Source organism: Triturus cristatus, chromosome 7 (genome assembly GCF_964204655.1).
Source record: "Triturus cristatus chromosome 7, aTriCri1.1, whole genome shotgun sequence".
NCBI classification, from domain to species: domain Eukaryota; kingdom Metazoa; phylum Chordata; class Amphibia; order Caudata; family Salamandridae; genus Triturus; species Triturus cristatus.
Genome location: NC_140590.1, coordinates 600207798 through 600226373, shown reverse-complemented (window position 1 = coordinate 600226373; position 18576 = coordinate 600207798). Strand labels below are relative to the sequence as shown.

Sequence of the window (18576 nt, the reverse complement as noted above, 5' to 3'; positions counted from 1 at the left end):
CCCCGGGGATGGAGCCGGGGGTTTTCTCCCACTGGGTACGGGCGGGCTGCAGGGCACTCTTCCAGATCTATGGTCCGGAGGGCGTGGTTCCTTTTCAGCAACTCCGCCAGGAGTTCGGCCTGACGGAGCTGGACAGATTGCGCTACATGCAAGTTCGGCATTGGGCCCTCCAGCCTCAGGTGCGTGCCACCGCTGCCCGTCCAATTACACCGTACGAGCGGTGGTTGGCTACTCGGACCTCCGACGCTAAACTGATCACTGATCTGTATAAACACCTACAACCCCCGCCGTTTCACTACTACAACCCGGGGAGGGAGCGCTGGCACAGGGAATTGGGTAGGACACTCAGCCATAAGGAATGGGACCAAATTGCGTATCGGGCTCGGCACTCTGCATACCACACGGGCCTTACGGAGACATTCACTAAGGTGTCCACATACTGGTACTACACCCCGGAGAGACTGTATGAAATGCATAAACACACTGACAAGGGGTGCTGGCGGAGCTGCGGGCAGGAAGGTACCCTTACACACATTCTATGGGATTGCCCAGTGCTGACCGCCTACTGGAAAGAAGTCTTGGACGAGGTGGATGAGCACTTTGGGATAGAGCTGCCGCGTCTCCCGGCGTATGTCCTGCTGGGCCTCCCCAATGCCCTAATGTACCCACTGAAGTCCCGCAGGGGTAGGCAGATTGCAATAGCGCTGGGGTCTGCGGTTCAGAACATTCTAGTCCACTGGCGCACATCCACCGTCCCCTCCATCACCGGTTGGTTGCATAGGCTCTGGCACGTGCTGGGGATGGAGAAGCTGTCGCTTACGGTTGCGGGGGAGATAGACCAATTTGAAGAGCTATGGCAACCCTTTCTAGCGCTGCTGTCCACTGAATTCCGGGAGCTCACCTGCCCGAGGTACCTTAGGCTTCTCAGGCTGAGGCCGCCGGTGACCCCGGCGGACTAGCTTACATGTGAGATGGGGACCCCCGGGGAGGGGGGGGGAGTGCGGGGCTTCCTGGCTTGGGCTGCTTTGATGCGGGACCATAGGACGGGGGGGAGGGGGGAGGGTTGTTGTTTTGTTACTGGGAGGATGGGGGATGGGGGGGGGGGATGGTGTTCTGTTGAGGTGTTGATGGGGGGGGATGCTCTTGCTCAGCTTTGAGGTCTCGGATACGCGCGTGGGATTCCACAGCTTGAAATTCTAGCGTTCAGTCACTGTGTTCTTCCCTCTGAGCCACCGCGCCACCTATTGCCAACCCTCTGGAGATACATCCCCTCTTCTTTGACTGTGTTCCATGTATCCTGCCTCCTATCCCCCTCCCCCATGGTTTGTTTTGTCTCAATAAAAAGTTTTAAACATAAAACAGACAAAAATAACTAGATTAAGGGGAAGTATTGTCAAAGTATGTATATCCAAGAATCTGGACGATTCTTTATAGGACACCATTGCAAGATCTAGAATCTGAAGGATACATTATAATGACTAGTCATGGAATGGAATTTAGGATGCTGTAAGAGTGTCAGCTAAAGTTCAACCCTCTAAAGTGTCCCTTAAGACTGAGCACATGCACTTTAGCACTGGTTAGCATTGGTAAAGTGTACAGAATCCTAAGTGCAACAAAAACAAATTCAGCAAAAAGTAGAGGTAAAAAGGCAAACCATTTGAGGGTAACCCTGCAGAGAGGGACAGGTCCAACAAACTCAAAGTAGTGCTTTGCATTAATATGCATCAGGAGGGCATTCTATCGGTGGTACATGGGTGTTCCCATGCAACCACCCATGGGTTTTAACGCAAAGCTCTGTCTACTAACAATAGTAGGCAGAGTTCTGCACTAAAAAATAACTCCTTTTTGAGAGTGGTGTTATTCTGGAGATGCTTTAATTTCTCCAAACTTTTCCAACTTTTCATGTTTGCTGCACTGTACAGCACATTTCTGAAGACTGAAAACTTTTTAAGTTTGCCAACCATAGTTTATTCTACTTGAAGGGTACTCTTTCAGTGCAAAACCTATGCTAGGCATCACACACACACCCTTTCACTAAAGTGCAAAGGGGTGTGGGGATGCTGGGCAGCCTAATTGTGCACCAGCACAAGGGAGGATGTAGGACAATGCCATATCTTAGTAGATATGGCACTTTCCAGCTCTCTCACTCTCAAGCAATGCTACACAGCAACTTCGAGTGACGCACTCAGTTACATGAGTTTCTAGTGAATTTACCTCCATGTGTCAAATACTCGTAAGGGGCTCTGCATGATCTAATCCTGTGACAAATACAATAGGAAGGGGGTTGTTTTACAGCCATTTTAATAGGCAGCAGTTGTGTTACCTCACCAAAGAAGTAATTTGTTGCACGTCAGAATATCAAATACAAAATATTGTGGTGCTAAAATATCATGAGCAATTATTGACAACCAAAATATTGTGAAGGTGAGTGCATATAATTTAGTGTAGAGTTAATATTCTTAGCTCCAAATCCGCATAGATATAGAGTCAAGGTACATCTATTTGAAGTTAAGTATATTAAACCTATGCTTAGCTATACATACATCCCCTAACAATATTTGGTTCTTGATATCTAGGCTTCAATATTTTGACCCCAAAATATTCCATTCTAAATTTTCTGTCAGAATATCAAGTAATTCCACTGTTCATAAGAGATTAACTGCTAATGCAGACTCTGCATCAAAACAGTGGGAAAAGGCTTGTGTAATCCTTTGACAAAAACAGTAGGACGGGGTTATTCATTATGTACTCTGACAAATACAATAGTAAGGGTCTTTACATTGTGAATTAACTGAAACTTGCAAAAAAAAAGAGATTGTACATTATGAACTTTTTGTCACAAGTAAGCATGGATGTATTTGGTATTTGTATGGTGCAAACCCAGATGAAAAGCTGCAGAGCACTGTACACAGTAAAAGACAAAAATGAAATTAGCTTGTAATTGCAGGGGTATTAGGCTCTGAAGAGTGAGTGTGCACTTTTACTGTATCCATTAGAGGTGTGTCTTCAGCTCCTTCTTAAATTGCCCCAGGTTTGGGGGAGTGCTAATGGATATGCAGATGTTGTTCCATATTTTGTGTGCAAAGATGAAGAAAGCCTATTGCTTTCTTTTTTCTTTCCGTCACTTATTCTTCTACAGTCTGTTTGTGACCTGGCTGTGGGTGTGCCAAGCAGCTCCAGAGATGGTGAGCTTATCAGTCAGTTAGGCAGGGGTCACAATGCCTTTGTATATGATGGAGCTGCTTTTAAAGATGATGCAGGCTGGCAAGGGAAGTTAGAGTTCCATCTGGGAGGAAGTGATGTTTTTATATTTCTGCAGGTCCCTTTTTATATCTGTGTGATTCATAGGATGTCTATAAGGGAAAGCCGGAGTGGAGTTTGCGTGCCCTTAATCAGGGCACTGCCGACACCTAGATACAAGAGTACAAGGGCTTGAACAGCAGTTCTGAAGTCGCTTTCTGGAGGAATGGGTTCACTTCATTGGTAGAGAGACTGGATACCATGCTCTTGGTTTTCTTGAGCATGAAGTTGGTGTCCCAGGGAAACCAAAGTGACTTGGCACAGGGTATATGATGTTCAAATCTGTCTAGGTTTGTGTCAATGAACCAGTTTGGGCTATAAAAGGGGATTTTATCCTCTCCTTCTCTCTGGGCAAATTGTCACAGCCAAGATGATGGTTCTCCAAAAATTCCTAAATCTCTTAATGAAAATTCCAATTCCTCTAACTCAACACTTTTACAACCAAGTGAGATCTAGGTTAACCACTCTGATATGGGCGGACAGGCATCCTAGGATTGCATGGGAAGTACTGACTCACACTCCAGCAGGGCGGGTTCTGCGCTCCTGACCTAGAAGTATACTATTACTGTGCCAAGGCTCAGTTTGCCCATTATTGGCACCCTCCAACACCGTTTGAACTTCATCGCATCATTGAACGTTAGAGCGCGACATCCTGGCCACTAAGTATGCCAATACCTCTTTCCATGACGCGGCCCCATACTGAAAAAGATATTATGAGATGCGCAGTGTGGGCATGGCATTGCTTTAAGCAGCGAGCGAATCAAGATTGTCTGTTTACTAGTATGATACCCACCTTACAAAACCCAGTCCTGCCCTTGATAGCAGATTGGATTGTCTGCACCCAACTCGGTAGACTACAGCTCACCACCCTGCGGCAGTTCTCCCCAGATGGAACCTTTGTCACCACACCATCCATTAAGGAGGCTCCTGGAAGTACGCTGTTAGATGTCTTCATGATGGGGCCACTTGTAAAGCAACCTATAACTAGTTACTTGACACCCCCCAGTACTTCATACCCACATGCTATTGGGCTCGCCGTCCCCTAAGAGACTCATCATCCGACTGTATACCACTATGCAAGAGAAAGCCCCAGTGTGCAAACCACAATCGAGAGCACTGTGGCAACACAACTTAAAAACTGAACTGAGCGGTGGTCAAACTGCTGTACCCTTATAAGTGCACTCTGACATAACTGACTGTGCTTATTACACCTGAAACATTTACACAGACTGTAGCACCCCCTATTTTGCTTTGCAAAATGGGTTTAACAGCTGACACGCATTGTGAGAGATGTAGCTTGCTCGGTAAGGGTTTCCGAAACGTGGCATGGGAGGGCCGAGGGTGGCAGCCTTCTCGACATCTGTGCGTGACAAAACAGACTATCACTGGTGCTCAAATCTCCAGTACCCCGGTGAAGACGCTGCTTGGATATGTTAAGAGGTTCCACACGGGATTCGACATTCGACTTACCTCCTCCTCCTTTTAGCCAAAAGGCAGGTGGGAATGCTATGGGGATGACGACTAGTCCCTCAGATAAAGGGCTGGAACCAAGATTTGCACTGCCATGAATAACTGTAAAACTACTGGGAACTCTTGTCTCTCGCTGCAGTAATATTTAGATCCCCCGTCTCCTCTGGGAGCTCCCCAAAGGGCCCTGTGGTCTCGATGGACCTCAAGCCCGGCTTCAGACGACATGCCTGAACCATACTCTGGACAGCACCGCCTGTCTCATGGGCGTCCCCTCCTAGATTTCTAGAAGGGGACCATATATGACCCATCTACGTGCCTAGATTTCACCCTCCTTGATTATCCTGAGCCAAAGTAACCATGTTTTATAAGTACATGGGACTCTGCTAACCTGTTGTTTCTAGGGGATTCCGATTTTTTCCCGTATTACATCTGCAATTCTAATAAAAATGTAATCTGAAAAAAAATGGGTTTAAAATTTTGAGTTCTATTTTAAATACAAAATGAATAGGTTTTAAGTCGTGGGCTCTGTGGCAAACACCATAGGACTTTGGCTTTCCGTTATTTAACACTGAGATACCTTCTTAATCAGTTCTCTAGTTCAGAAGCGACTAGAAAGGTGTGGTTTACACTGTATTTAAATTTTGATATTTAGTATTAAGTTGTATAAGGTTGTATGTGAACCTAAGTTACTTTTTTTTTTTTTTTTAAAGCACTACATGGAAATTGATTTTTGTGGATTTCATACCCATACCACCTCCCTTTGTAAGCTTTGAAGTGCTCTCCCTAGGAACTCTGAGGGTCAGAGCTGAAGCGATATACTTTCTGCTCAGCCTGGATCCAATAGTAAGGTGGCACCAGGACAGCAGAAGCAAATACTCCAATTGCCAAAAAAAAAAACAATTGTTACAACAGAAGAAAGTGGAGATGTATTGTTACTACCCATTAACTCAGAAGAAACCAGCTGTGTGACTGCCTATCGTTCCTAGTATTGTGCTATGGCAGTGCATGCTGCAACTGCTTCAGTGCTAGTAGCCACTGAAAAACACATCAAAAGCATGCCACCAGTGCGTGACACACATAATAATGCTCTGTGGATTGCCTACTCCTGAGCTGGGCACCATGTCTACACAGCGGAACATAAGGTGCGCTGGGAGTGGCCCTTGCAGTTAACAAATAGCCAAGCCTCTTTGGTTTGCTCCCTGCTTCTCTACAGCAGTGACCAGGTTATGTGATGTTCCTCCATTCAGGGGTAATGACAGCTGTGGGAGTGAGCTGTGCTAGGCCAGTCTATCTAGTCCATCACTGTGGCGACCTTTGGCGCATGTGCTAATATGTCATCTTCCCTAATGGCGAACCAGCTGCTTCCAACAAACTGACTCTACTGGACATGTGCCCTGCCCATAAACAGCATTCTGCTGCACATGTGTACGGCGCGTGCATGGACACGAGAGCTGGAATGGCTTTGGGGTTGGTGCACTAGGACTGGAGCCAACCAGAGAAAGAATTTGCTAGAAACCGTTGTCAAGTTGTTCATGTGACGCCGGTCTTGTAGCAGAGGGTTAGTGTCGGTGAACTTAAGGGCCCGAGGGAGAGGGCTGAGGCTCTGTTCACTGGTAGAACCAGGGGCGTAGCAACGGGGGAGTGTTTCGTGTGTGACACCCCCCAAATACATTCATTCTTAAGCTGGTAGTTGGGCGGGGGGCCCTCAGCCAGGTCTCCAATCTCTGTGTCGGTTTCTCCATGTGAGCCAAGAATGAAAGACATAGCAGTCATCGTTGATGCGCATGCGAGAGAGGGACACAGACACCTGTCTGCTGGCTGCATTTCTAAATGAGAAACCAGATCACTTGGAATCAATACCGTCTTCCCTGCTTGTCCAAGTTGTAGTGGCCCTAGCCAAACAGTTTATTTCACAAACCTCCCTTTTCATTATTATCACACATGAGCGCACTTTTACTTACTTGAATTTAAGGATGTGCGCTGTCCAACCAACTTAATGTTTGATTTCATAGACTAAATACAGCTGGCGCAAACTCCCGTCCGGCAGAGGTGCTGTGTGCCCGGGCAGTCAGAGAGCCTGGGGTCCACAGAGGTGAGGCTCTTATGCACACACATTGGAGGGCTTGCTGTATTCTCTGCAGTGATTGGCTCTCATCACGCTGCTATGGACCTTCTACTGCCTGCTGCATAGAGACAGACTAGCGCTGGCGGCCCAGATCACGGGGAGCGGTGACTTTTATTCCATAATAACAGAAACAACGGGCCAAACTAAATCGAGAAACTGCCACTTCCTTCCCCCTCCTTCGGCGTCAGTGGCCGCGTGTGCGGGGGGTGGCCAAGGAGCTCAGCTCTAGACCTCTGCGCGTCCACAGGCAGCCTTCATGCGCCGCTGCAGGTGATCAGCGGGCACTGCATCAACTCAAACGGAGACCTCAAAAGCTGATAGAGATACGCGTGTGGAGATGGCAGGAATCAAAATGCTCCTAAATGTGTGTGGCGAGTAGTAGTCACACCCAGAAGCTCAGTCAGTATGCAGCTTGTTTCCTCCGAATGCTAATCTTCTGACCCTTATGCAGCTGCCGGCTTGTTGAGACTCATAACCAGCTTCAGTTTCCTGTGTGAGGCTCTCATGCAGGTCCGTAGCTACCAACGGTGCAGCAGGTGCAGTGGCACCAGACCCAAGAAGTGGTAAGGGCCCACGGCATCCCAATTATGACTGTCTTTTAACACCTAACTGAGGGGCATGGGACCCATTTCCCATGCTTGCGTTAGGGCCTGTATGACGCTTGCTACGCCACTACTGCCACACTAGGCAACTTAGTAAAACGGAATAAAGTCATTATAACATTCAAGACAAAACACGTGCGCACCTTGACACTCGACTCGACACACAACTCTCCTCTCTGTGCCTTTCCTCTTACCTCTACCTGCTACATCTGTTGTAGAATTAACTGCAACTCAACCTTACAGCATGATGACACATAGCCACATAGCCAGAAGCTGAATATTTATAATCAAAGACCCACGTTTTCGCCTTAGACCTTCATAGCAGTAACTCAAAATAAAGACCTAATTTACTGACAGTAGCCATTAAACATCAGATATCCCTCTATCTTCTCTAACAATCACAAAGAGGTTCGGTCTATTTTTTGCAGTAGAATTAGTTTCACAGAATTTGACGGAATGGTTTGGGGGTCTACTACTACCCATTATAGCAGAATACTTTGTGTACTACTCTGGTCTTTCCTTTTATGTCCTAATGCATTCTGGTATCTGTAGTCTTGGTTAACTTACACTGAAAAAATAAGTAGTGCATCTGAAGCTGATTTATGAAAGGTGATCTCAGGACGGGGGATATGGTGTCCTGGTAACAATAATTCGGAATTGGACCTACCTATGCCTCAGCAGGGCATTCCATTGGCTGCATTGCTAACAAAGAATATCCGTGAATGACCATCATCACATTTCTAGTGGTATGAAATGGAAAATCTCTTTTCCTTTATATTATACTTACTGCTGAAAAGTGCTTTCAAAAATATTCTAACACCTCTGTTGCATTAATTTCGCAAGAGCTCTGTCTGTGAAGGTATCTACCAGCTGAAGCAGTTTTAAAAAAAAAAAAAATATCCAAATTGCTCAACATATTACTTACTCTATCCTGAATAATTTGTTTTGTGTGGGGTGCTCCAATTACTTGTTCGTATGTGCATATGTGGGTACGCACACTGCTGCTGTCCTTATTGTAATGGTTTTAAGTGAGGGCCGCTTGCAACTATACATTCAATGCAGTCCTTTGTGAGGGAAGCTTGCGAGACGGTTCTTTTCACCAAATAAAAAACAAACTTTAAAGATAGTATGTGCTAGCGCTTCTTTGACAAGCATCTCTTCCATCTGATAAAGTTCAGCGTGAGAGCTATTTTAGGGATATTTCTTAACTATTACATCACAAAAAGGAGGGTTAATTTCCCAAATGTATCTCATGACTTGGACTTCAATGTCTTGTTTTACTCACTATAAAGCAAGGCTCTAAGTGGGCCATGACCCTCCGGCAGTAATTAAAAATATACTTTGAAATGGGTCCCTATCGTGCCCTATTTTCATGTCCTTAACTTTACAGCCAAAACTGTTCAATTTGTGAACAATGAATGTAAAAAAAGTTAAGAAAACGATGTCAGTTCCAATTTATATATATCACATGTTTTACTTATTCTTGAGTTCCATGAGGCTGTAACTTGTTTCCAGAATGTTGTGCTTCTGTATTTTTTGTGTGTAGAATGTTACTCTTGTATAGTGCTTACTTTGAACTGAGTCGCCTCCAAGTATTTACAACAGGCCAGGATTGAGAGCTCTGCAACTTGAGGCTGAAGGCAGTGCAAGTGTCACAAAGTGCCTATTAGTGGCTCAAAAACGTGTGAAGCAATCCTTGGCCTCTCTCCAGAGGTCTTGTGTTCCTGTTGCAGTTGTGATTCAGTGCAAACATGTGTGAAGGAGGCGGACAGCAGGTGCAGCTGGCACAGGTAGGAGCGGTGGGGCGAGGAAAGTGGGGCGGAGGGTAGGTCGACAGAAGACAGGAGAGGTAAGATTAAATACAAAAATAAATAAGACCACTTACATTAGGCTCGCTGCATCGCCGAGTCGGTGATGCGGCGAGCACAAGGTCAGTGGTTTTATTTATTAATTTACCTAACCCCATTGTCTGTCGACTTGCCCCCCACCCCACCCCACCCAGACTCGACCCACCACTCTTACCTGTGCCGGACATGCCTGGTACACAGTTGTCAAAAAGGTGAAAGTAAAAGAAAATGCAGGTCTTAAAGGTGAGTGCAGGCACACTGTTTTTAGGGGTTAAATGTGAGTATGCGCGCATTGTTTTTAGTGGTAGTGGAGTGAAGGAGATTTGAGGAAGTGCATTCAGGAGAAAGTATAAAGAGTGTGATGAAGAGGAAAGAGATATGTAGATAAAGGAGATGTGGAGAGAATTAGGGTGTACATTTAACATAGAGTGAACATATCACTGGTGATTGAAACACCTAAAAGAGCACTACCCCTGCCACAGGTCTCGGTGATATTCAATTCACAGTCTCACAATTTTAGAAGTAATACATTTTCAATATTAATTATATACAAAAAACATTGTTGTTACTCATTTACCTTCAACAGCTAACAACCACAACAAAGTCAATAGTCCTGGTTAGTTTTAGGTGTATTCCAGTTGGATTATATATCTGGATGCAATAACACAAACTCAGAGAGGCACCATTATACCTGTCAGGAGAAACACTATAAGAATCACAGAAATGTAGTTTAAGTGTTTAAGCCGCCGTCCTAAATATATAGGCCACACCCCTTTTAGAGATATTCCTATCCCACTTTTTTTTATTCAACTTAATCCCCTCCTATAACTTAAAACTTAATGTGTCACACCTAAGGCAATGAAATGTCACCCATAAGCACACTGAAAACATAAAAATGCCACACATAAGCAAACTGAATAATTGGCAGCTAGTCATAACATCTTAGGTACCAGTTCCAATTTACCTTCAAGTCCTCTGGAATTAATATTTTGCGTGCTTTTTTAATCATTGGTTGAGGCTTCAGCTCCTCTTCTGAAAACTTGCGCTTGCGTGGGTCAAACATCTCTTGCCCAGGAATACTGGAAAGAGCCAGATCTGCTGGGTCTGGTTCATAACCCACTGGCACCTGGATGCTTTCCGGGTCAATGGGACTTGGCGTGTTGCGATTTGACGGCAAAATTTGACCTGGAGAAAAATTAAAATGTGTTACAAATTCCTGCAAAGACTGTAGATATTTTATCACTTGAACAGAAAATATTCTTTACAAGTAGAAATATATTAATATACAGTTTCAAAAATACAAACCATATTTAGTTAAAATTCAACATGGGAGGACGGACAGGACATTTTAGAGCCTGCTTTGGCCGATTACATAAACAGATAAATGGCTGTTGTCCCATTACAGTCATTGAAAGTCCCCATCCTAAGATGGCTGACATTTCATCACACATAAGAGCTTGCACTGCTAAGGTAGAGAGATATGCAACCTGAACTCAGTGGTCACGGCTGCCCGCAACAGCTCTCCCGCAGTGCCCGACCATTTTACAAAGCAGGATAACTGCAGAGCAGATGCCCTAGTTCATCCGATAAATGCTTCTAAAAAGAATTACACCAAAGTAAAATGTCTATCAAGAAAATGTAGACATTTGCAAAAGCTGTCGGTAGATACCAACACGTGACTGAAAACCCAAAAAGCCAAAGCCCGAAGGAGGCTTTCACATAACACCCGCACAGGGCCCACTCCTGGGTGACCTGCCGGCTTCCTTACAGACGTATTACCAAAAACACAGCCAACACGAGCTGTAGTTTGTTGTGGTCGTTTTTGGCCGCAGTTTTATTACCATTATATACGAACTCATTTAACTGTCCCCTGGGCATAACTTTTCGTGGCCAGGGTCATAAATCATTATCATGGCTTATCATAAATCATGTGTCATACCTCATCCGTGTGTCATAAATCATTTGTGTCATGCCAGCCCTAAATTGGGAGTCATAAATAACTATCGTCGCTTGTCATTAATCATTTGTCATAAATCATTTTGTCGGTCATAAATCATTTGGTCACTTATTTGCATATCATATGATCGTACATCTCGTGTCATGTATCATTCGTGTACCATAAATCATTTGTGTCATGAACAGCCATAACTTGGACGTCATAAATCATTTGCGTTACATTGTCTTAAATCATTTGTCATCCATCGTTCTTGGTCATAAATCATTTGCTTGTAATACCTCCTTTGCATATTATAGAATTGTGAATCACCATGACAGTTTGTTATTCCACTCTCTTATAGGCGTATCTCCTTTCTTGCCACTTTTGGGGTCCAACTTGTTCTGTTGGCTTCCATGCCCCTTTGCGTGTGGGGGTAGCCTCTCCCCGGAGTTAGGCCCCAACTCGCTACCTTGCTAGTCTCTTTTTGTGCCCTGCCGTCCGGCTGGATCTGGGCTGTGAGCACCGTCTCCGTTTGCTACCCCCTTTTGTCAGGCCTACTCACCCTGCCAAACGGAATCCCAGAGTGAGTGGCCCTCCTTCTACCCACTGCCCTGTCGGTGTGCCTCCATAACCATCTGCTGTACCTCTCTTTTCCGCTCCCCCAGCTCCACGATGTAGTGATGAGCTGCAGTATGGGGAGTGGCATCTTATAATGCCCCCACAATTTTCTCGCCCTGAACAGGCGGTTGCTGTTATTGGGGGAGGGTCGAACCTCACCTGGCTCCCCCCATTGGCCAGGAGACTAGGCGCCTTCCTGGCGCGAGTTTTGCCGCGATGGAAGCGCCCATCCTGCTTCGAGGGCCTTACCGGCGGCTAGAACCGGATCCTTCCAGGGCCCTGGCATCCGTTATGGCGCCGGCCCTCGAGGCCCCCTTCGGGGGCGGCCTCTGCAAAACAAGCGTATGGCTGACTTAGGCCACGCTCTGTTCTCTGTATGGCGTGTTTTCTATTGTGTTGACATGAGCCCTGGAAGGCAGCTAAAGCTGCTGCAGTCAGCCCTAATAATGACCTCCAGCACACCTCATACAATATTTAGGCGTTTGTGAAACGCAGCAAACTGCAAAATGGATGTCTCCAAGGGAAGGAGGTAGCAACAGGGAGAGAGTGGATGTGTCGCATTCAGGAGATGCTGCCCAGTTGCGAGAGCTGCTGAATTTGGAGTCTGGGGGGTCAGGTTTGAATCCCACCCTCAGTGCTTGGCTCAACCTCATGTGATTGTTGGCCAAACACTTAGTTGCCCTGTACATAAAAAATATGAAATGCATTCATTTAATCCCCACTTGATAAACACAATAAGATTGTCTCCCAACCCCCATGTAATCTACAGCGGTTAATTCCTTCCTAGCTACGTTCTTGCTTTTTCAATACCAAGACATGCATACATTGCTTAAATGTGAGGATGCAGGAAGCTTGATTGGTGATGATGTCATGAATATTTCCATGTGAAGACATGTACAGGACTGAGTTGGTTTCTCCCGATTTCCTTTTTATAAAGTTTTTATTACAAAGCAACATTGATGTGCCCAGTGTTCTGATGTCTAAAATTAGTCTGAGCTGCACTAAACGGTAAACATATTGACTCGTCTCATTACATTTTGTGAGTTGTGAATGGACTTGTTATCTTTTGGGGCTGGAATTGGTGCAAGTGGGACCTGTACTGCCTCAACTAACAACTGGCAGTGAGGGTGGACACCTTGGAATTAATAAAATCTGGAAACATTAACCAGTCCGCAATGCGTCCATATGGGAGTTAAAAGGCAGTGGGTGATTAGTAGACAGTAGAATTCTTAGTTGTAAATCCGATTGCTTAGCTTTTCCAGTGCTCATTCAATCTGCCTCACAGATTACTCTGAAAATGCATCCCTTGGTTCAATTGTGCAATTGCGATTGTGCAGGACAAACCACGATGCTTCCATATGGAAGCTACAAGCTGTGGTGACGTCAGTGAAAAGCTGAAAAATGGTGTAATGTTAATGCATTTTCTAGCAGGAGGAGACAGATTGGATTTAATGGCAACTAATAACAGAAGCTCAGAAACTTCTTATGAGCAATATGAGTATTTAACAAATATTAAATAAGAGAGATTGAATGTCAGACATCCAAATATTTTTTACCAGAAGAGATCTGAACGCGGGATTCTGGAAATACTTCTATCATAGTGAATAGTGCACATGGTATAATAGTAAGACATTTTTTTCCATGCTTCTTTAAATTACCTGTGAGTTGTGTGGCACTAAATGTCACGCGTCTGCATTTTCTAAGAGCCGTAAACTACGGATGTTATCATTACTCAATTTATGGTGCTCAATGTACTGACCTACATACAGAAGTACGGCTGGGTTTGCCTTGCCAGGATGTGCATTTATGACCTTCAGCACACTGCATTTTCTCAGTGGTAAAAGTTCATCTCACTGAGCCATCTTCCCAGAAGTAGACATCATTACAATTCCATTAATTGTAGTGGATGATATGTGGGGCATTGGCATTTAGTGCCATAGATTTCATGTTCACCAGACTCAACAGCAGGTCTCTGATTTGGTAGCACCATGGCGTCATAGGCACCTAGTACAACCTGCCAGGGCTGCTAAGTAGATCATTGCGAAACATTTTGTGATATCATGACATCTATTCTGGATAATTCTTGGAACAGAAACGAATAAATATTAATGGTTATGTATTTATTCATTACAATCTGCCTCCTTTGGTTACTTCAGAGTACTTGGCAGGGGTGAAAGAATACCCAAGTGTGGTAGGATGGGGACCAGAGGGTCCAGACAGGTCATTGACTGTGTTCAAATTCTCCCACGCGACCCCTGTTCTCTTCTGAGTACAATTGAAGCCAAGACTGAACCGTTCAGTTTTCAAACGTTTATTGACCTTACGGCATTGAGTCTGGATGTCAATGCCGGGTGGAGGGCGTCCCATTTCCAGATCTGTTAACGGCCAATGATCTTCCTCCACGGTCCACCCTCTCACATGGTCTTTGGTGGCTCCAATGTGCAGACACTGAGTGAAGAGTCTCTTTAGGGTCTAATGAGGTGCCCGTTTCGGCAGGTAAAGAGCTTTCATTTGCTTTTTGGATCATGCACAAGGCCATCAATGTGGTCCTGGTGTAGACAGGGGCCTGTGGCAGGTCGCAGGAAGTCCCGCCTGTGAAGGTTAAAGCAGAATCTGTGTGTCTGGTGCTGAAGCCTTTGGGACCCAGCAACGAGTTTCTTTAAGTGGCCAGAGTAGATGATGTTATGGCAGCTGCAGGACGAGGGCTTCTGTCCCTTGACTCTGTGGCAGGCACAGAGTGACAGGAGGACACATGCGTTGCCTTGGGGGAAAAAAGGCAGTTCAGCCACCAAGATGATATTCAGGTTCTTTACCTTTGGTGAGGTGGGGGGAGGGGTGGAGGGCGGGGTTCCAAAGTTTGAGGGACAATTAAATAGTAGTGCACCAGCCTGGTGTCTCTTGGCACTAAGACCTGTGTCTTGGTGTCCTTCGTGCTCGCTCATCCAGTGGAAGACGAGGTTCAGATATTATGCTGGTTCCACTCTCAGGCCATTTGCTTCAGTACAATGGATGGAGGTGTCATCTGCATCCATATGGAAGTTCAAGTGGTACTGACCAGAAACTGAGCATATAATCTTTCAGGAATGTCAAAGGACATTAGGTGAATGGGTGAAATGATCTGATGCCTACTTTGGCTGCAATTAGTAAGACATGAATGGAGTCTTTCCAGCACAGGTCCAGAGATGACTGCTAACTCTTGGAGTCTTTCCAGTTCGATGGAAGTGTAGATCAAGGCAATGTCTGCAACAAGTGGGGAAATGAGATCTTTAACACATGCAACTGAGCGCAATCGATACGTCATGTTAACAATTTTGTTTCGACAGCAGGATTTAGAACTTTTGGTTGTTTCTGTTGGTATGAAGGATTGCAGCCAAGCAGATGAGCTTGGGTAACGGATCACTTCTAGGGCGATTATTAAGGACTTGCAGAATCTGGAGACCTTGGCTTCACAGAACTTGTAGAATTAGTAGATCTTGGTGTCAAAGAGCACGAGGAGGTCTTTGCAAAGTTATTGAGATACACAGGGGTCACTTTTTAGGACACCTGGGTTGATCCGTTCCTAGTAGATATTGAAACGTTCCTTACTATGATCAGGTGCCACTTGAAGTCATGCCACAAGGTGCTCCCGGCTCAGTTTCTGGGCAGTACCACTTGAACTTCCACATGGATGCAGATGACACATACATCCATTTTACTGAAGCAAATGGCCTGAGCATGCAGCCAGCATAATATTTGAACCTCGTGTTCCACTGGATGAAGGACATCTTCCTGTGCATGAAGGACACAAGAATTAGGTCTTAGTACCATGAGACACAATGTGATATCTTCTGTTCCTATTAGTTACAGACAGGCTTTGTGGTAGCTTAATTTGAAACAAACATATGTCTGTGCAGAAACACTTAGAGAAAGGCATTTCCTGTGATAGGTATGAGAGTCATATTAATGTCCACCATCAAATAAGCCATCATATAAATCAAAAGTAAGATTACAATTATAACAGAATTCAAAATAGTGGGGCAGGTTTACAAGAAACTGATTCATCTCTGCATTTTAGCAGAGATGCGTCAGTTTAATTGCGTCATGCAAAAAACCCTTGCCCCCACCGTGGATGCGTTGCATTTACAAGACGGCGCACCGTGGTGCAAGGATTGACAAATGCGTCACGCATCTGTTGGCGTAAAGGTAACGCATTGCTGGAGTCGTGTCACAAGCACGACGCAACTCCAGCAAGGCTCAGGAATGCCTATTCCTATTGTACTGCATCACCCCGTGCAAGGTTTCGACGCAGTGGCATGTTAGAAGTGACGCAGTGAAATCTTATAGATTTGTTATGTTACGTTATGTTAGGTGTTTTATAAAGCGCTCAAATCCCCCTGGGGCATCTCGGCGCTGCCTAGAAGTAGTATTCTGAGGATTAGAAAAACCAAGATAGAGAAAGGATAAGTCAGTTAGAACAAGAACGCTTTCAGCTGTTTCCTAAAAATTCTGTAGCTTGTAATTTTACGCAAAGCTGGGGGGAGCTCATTCCAATATCTAGGCGCAAGATATGAGAAGGCTCTACCCCGAGTGCGGGTGAGACAAATTCGAGGAACCTGAAGGAGATCCAGGGAGCTGGATCTGAGTTTCCTACCAGAAGAATATTTTGAGAGTTTCTTTCGCAAGTAAAGGGGGCCTCTTTCATTCACCGCATTATATGTGAGACAACAGATTTTAAAAAAGGATCTCTTCTTCACTGATAGCCAGTGCAGCTCCCTGAGCAATGGAATCGAGGTGGAACCTGCAGGACGATTTAGAATCATTCTAGCTGCGGTGTTCTGTACTACTTGGAGTTTGGCCAGTAGGGTCTCTCCCACTTCCGCCAACAAAGCATTACCGTAGTCCAGACGACGAATTACCATTGCCTGGACTAGGGTCCTGCGGTGGGGGGTGGGCATGTAGGGAACGATTTTTCGAAGTAGCCGTAAGCTATAATATCATGAACTGGTGGTGGCCGCGATGTGATCCTTCATGGTCATAGCCCAGTCCAATTTTTGACCTAAGCTTTTTACTGATTGTTTGGGAGTGGGGGCTGTGCCCAACTGAGCAGGCCACCAATCGTCCGACCAGATGTCCGTGGCTTTACCCATTAACATAACCTCCGTTTTTTCTGGGTTCAGCTGGAGACAGTTTCCTGTCATCCAGTTGGAGATGGCGAGCATGCCAGTGGCAAAGCGGATTTTGTCAAGCTGGGTTTGATCCGATGGTAAACATAGGCTGCGTATCATCAGCATACAAGATGATCTCGAAACCCAGCTGCTCGACAATCCTTGCCAAGGGAGCCATGTATAAATTAAAGAGAGTTGGGCTCAGACAGGAACCCTTGTCGAGATGCATTTTCGCCGAGGTGTATGGTCCTAACATAACAGTTTGGGTTCTCTCAGACAAGAAGTGTTGAAGCCACTTCAGGGCTGTCCCTTGGATACCACAGGAAAGCAGTCTCTCCGCCAGCTTTAAATGGGAGATGGTATTGAAAGCTGCGGAGAGATCTAGGAGGATCAGTATTACTGAGCCTCCTGCGTCGATTGTCTGCCTGAGTGAGTCGGTCACCGCCAAAATGGTGGTCTCTGTACTGAAACCTGGCCTGAAGCCCGACTGCAATGGATCCAGGATATGGTTACTATCCAGGTAAGAACTTAGCTGTCGGTTGATAATACTTTCCAGTTGTTTACCCAGGAGCGGTAGTAAAGAGATGGGACGATAGTTGCCAAGGATTGAAGGGTCTGCAGTGTTTGTTTTTAGTATTGGGCGTACAAACGCCTCATTCCAGATGGTAGGGATGGTACCGGTTTGAATGGAATGGTTAAATATATCTTAGATTACGGGGGCACAGCTCGAGGCTAGAAGCGCCATAGTTTTTGGCGGACAGAGGTCTGATGGCGACCCGGATTTGGCAGCAGCTAGGCCTTTAGTGACCTCCTCACTTGAGGTCGGTTCAAAGCTGTATAGGGAGCTAGTTACTATCTTGTCCTGCTCCTCTAATTTGGTAGGAGATACAAAGTCAGGAGGGACTAGTGGAAGGAAATTCTCGTAGATTTTAGCTATCTTCTCATGAAAGTAGGTCGCCAGGGAGTTACAAAACTCCTGGGATTCCATTGGCGACTGTCTACAGACTTTAAGAGAGACAAAGTCCCTTACTATCCCAAACACGGTTTTCGGGGTGTTGCTGGCGTTTTCTATTTGGTTAATGATGAACCGGCGCCTGGCTGCTTTTAGGTTCAGATGATATTTGGATAGAGACTGTCTACAGAGAAGTCTGTTTTGAAAGGTCTGACTGGTTCGCCAAGTTCTTTCCAAATGCCTACATATGGCTTTTTCCATTTTTAGTTCCTCTGTATACCAGGGGGTAGAGGGCCGCCGTTGGAAGGAACCCTGTTTTTTGGTATAACAGTTTTAAAAGCTGTTTCTAAGGTGGTATTAAAGACCTTCAACTTTTTAGATACTTCCATGATGTGAGTTACTGCTTCCGGGGAGAATACCTCATTTAGGGCCATATAAAGGAAGCCAAATACCGGTCGGTAACGGCCGAAATTCGGTAAATATCCCGTTACCGACCGGTATTGAGGCACTTGAGATGTAGGTGGCTGATTTCTGGATTCGGTATTTACCGAATCGGAATTTTAAGAAATCGGTAAAATACCG

General features: G+C 45.4%; 1 protein-coding gene and 1 pseudogene across 2 annotated transcripts in view; one reads left to right on the top strand and one right to left on the bottom strand.

Annotated features, from left to right (window-relative positions):
* The window catches only part of HLF (HLF transcription factor, PAR bZIP family member), a 311511-nt gene that overhangs the window by 57549 nt on the left and 235386 nt on the right, over nt 1-18576 (bottom strand). For both annotated transcript variants that reach the window (XM_085617163.1, XM_085617164.1), the window contains exon 3: nt 10309-10529. In XM_085617163.1, the coding sequence (XP_085473289.1) occupies nt 10309-10529 (221 nt within the window). The remainder of the gene's footprint in view (nt 1-10308; nt 10530-18576) is intronic.
* LOC146810184 (uncharacterized) overlaps nt 15198-18576 on the top strand; it is a 72375-nt pseudogene continuing 68996 nt past the window's right edge.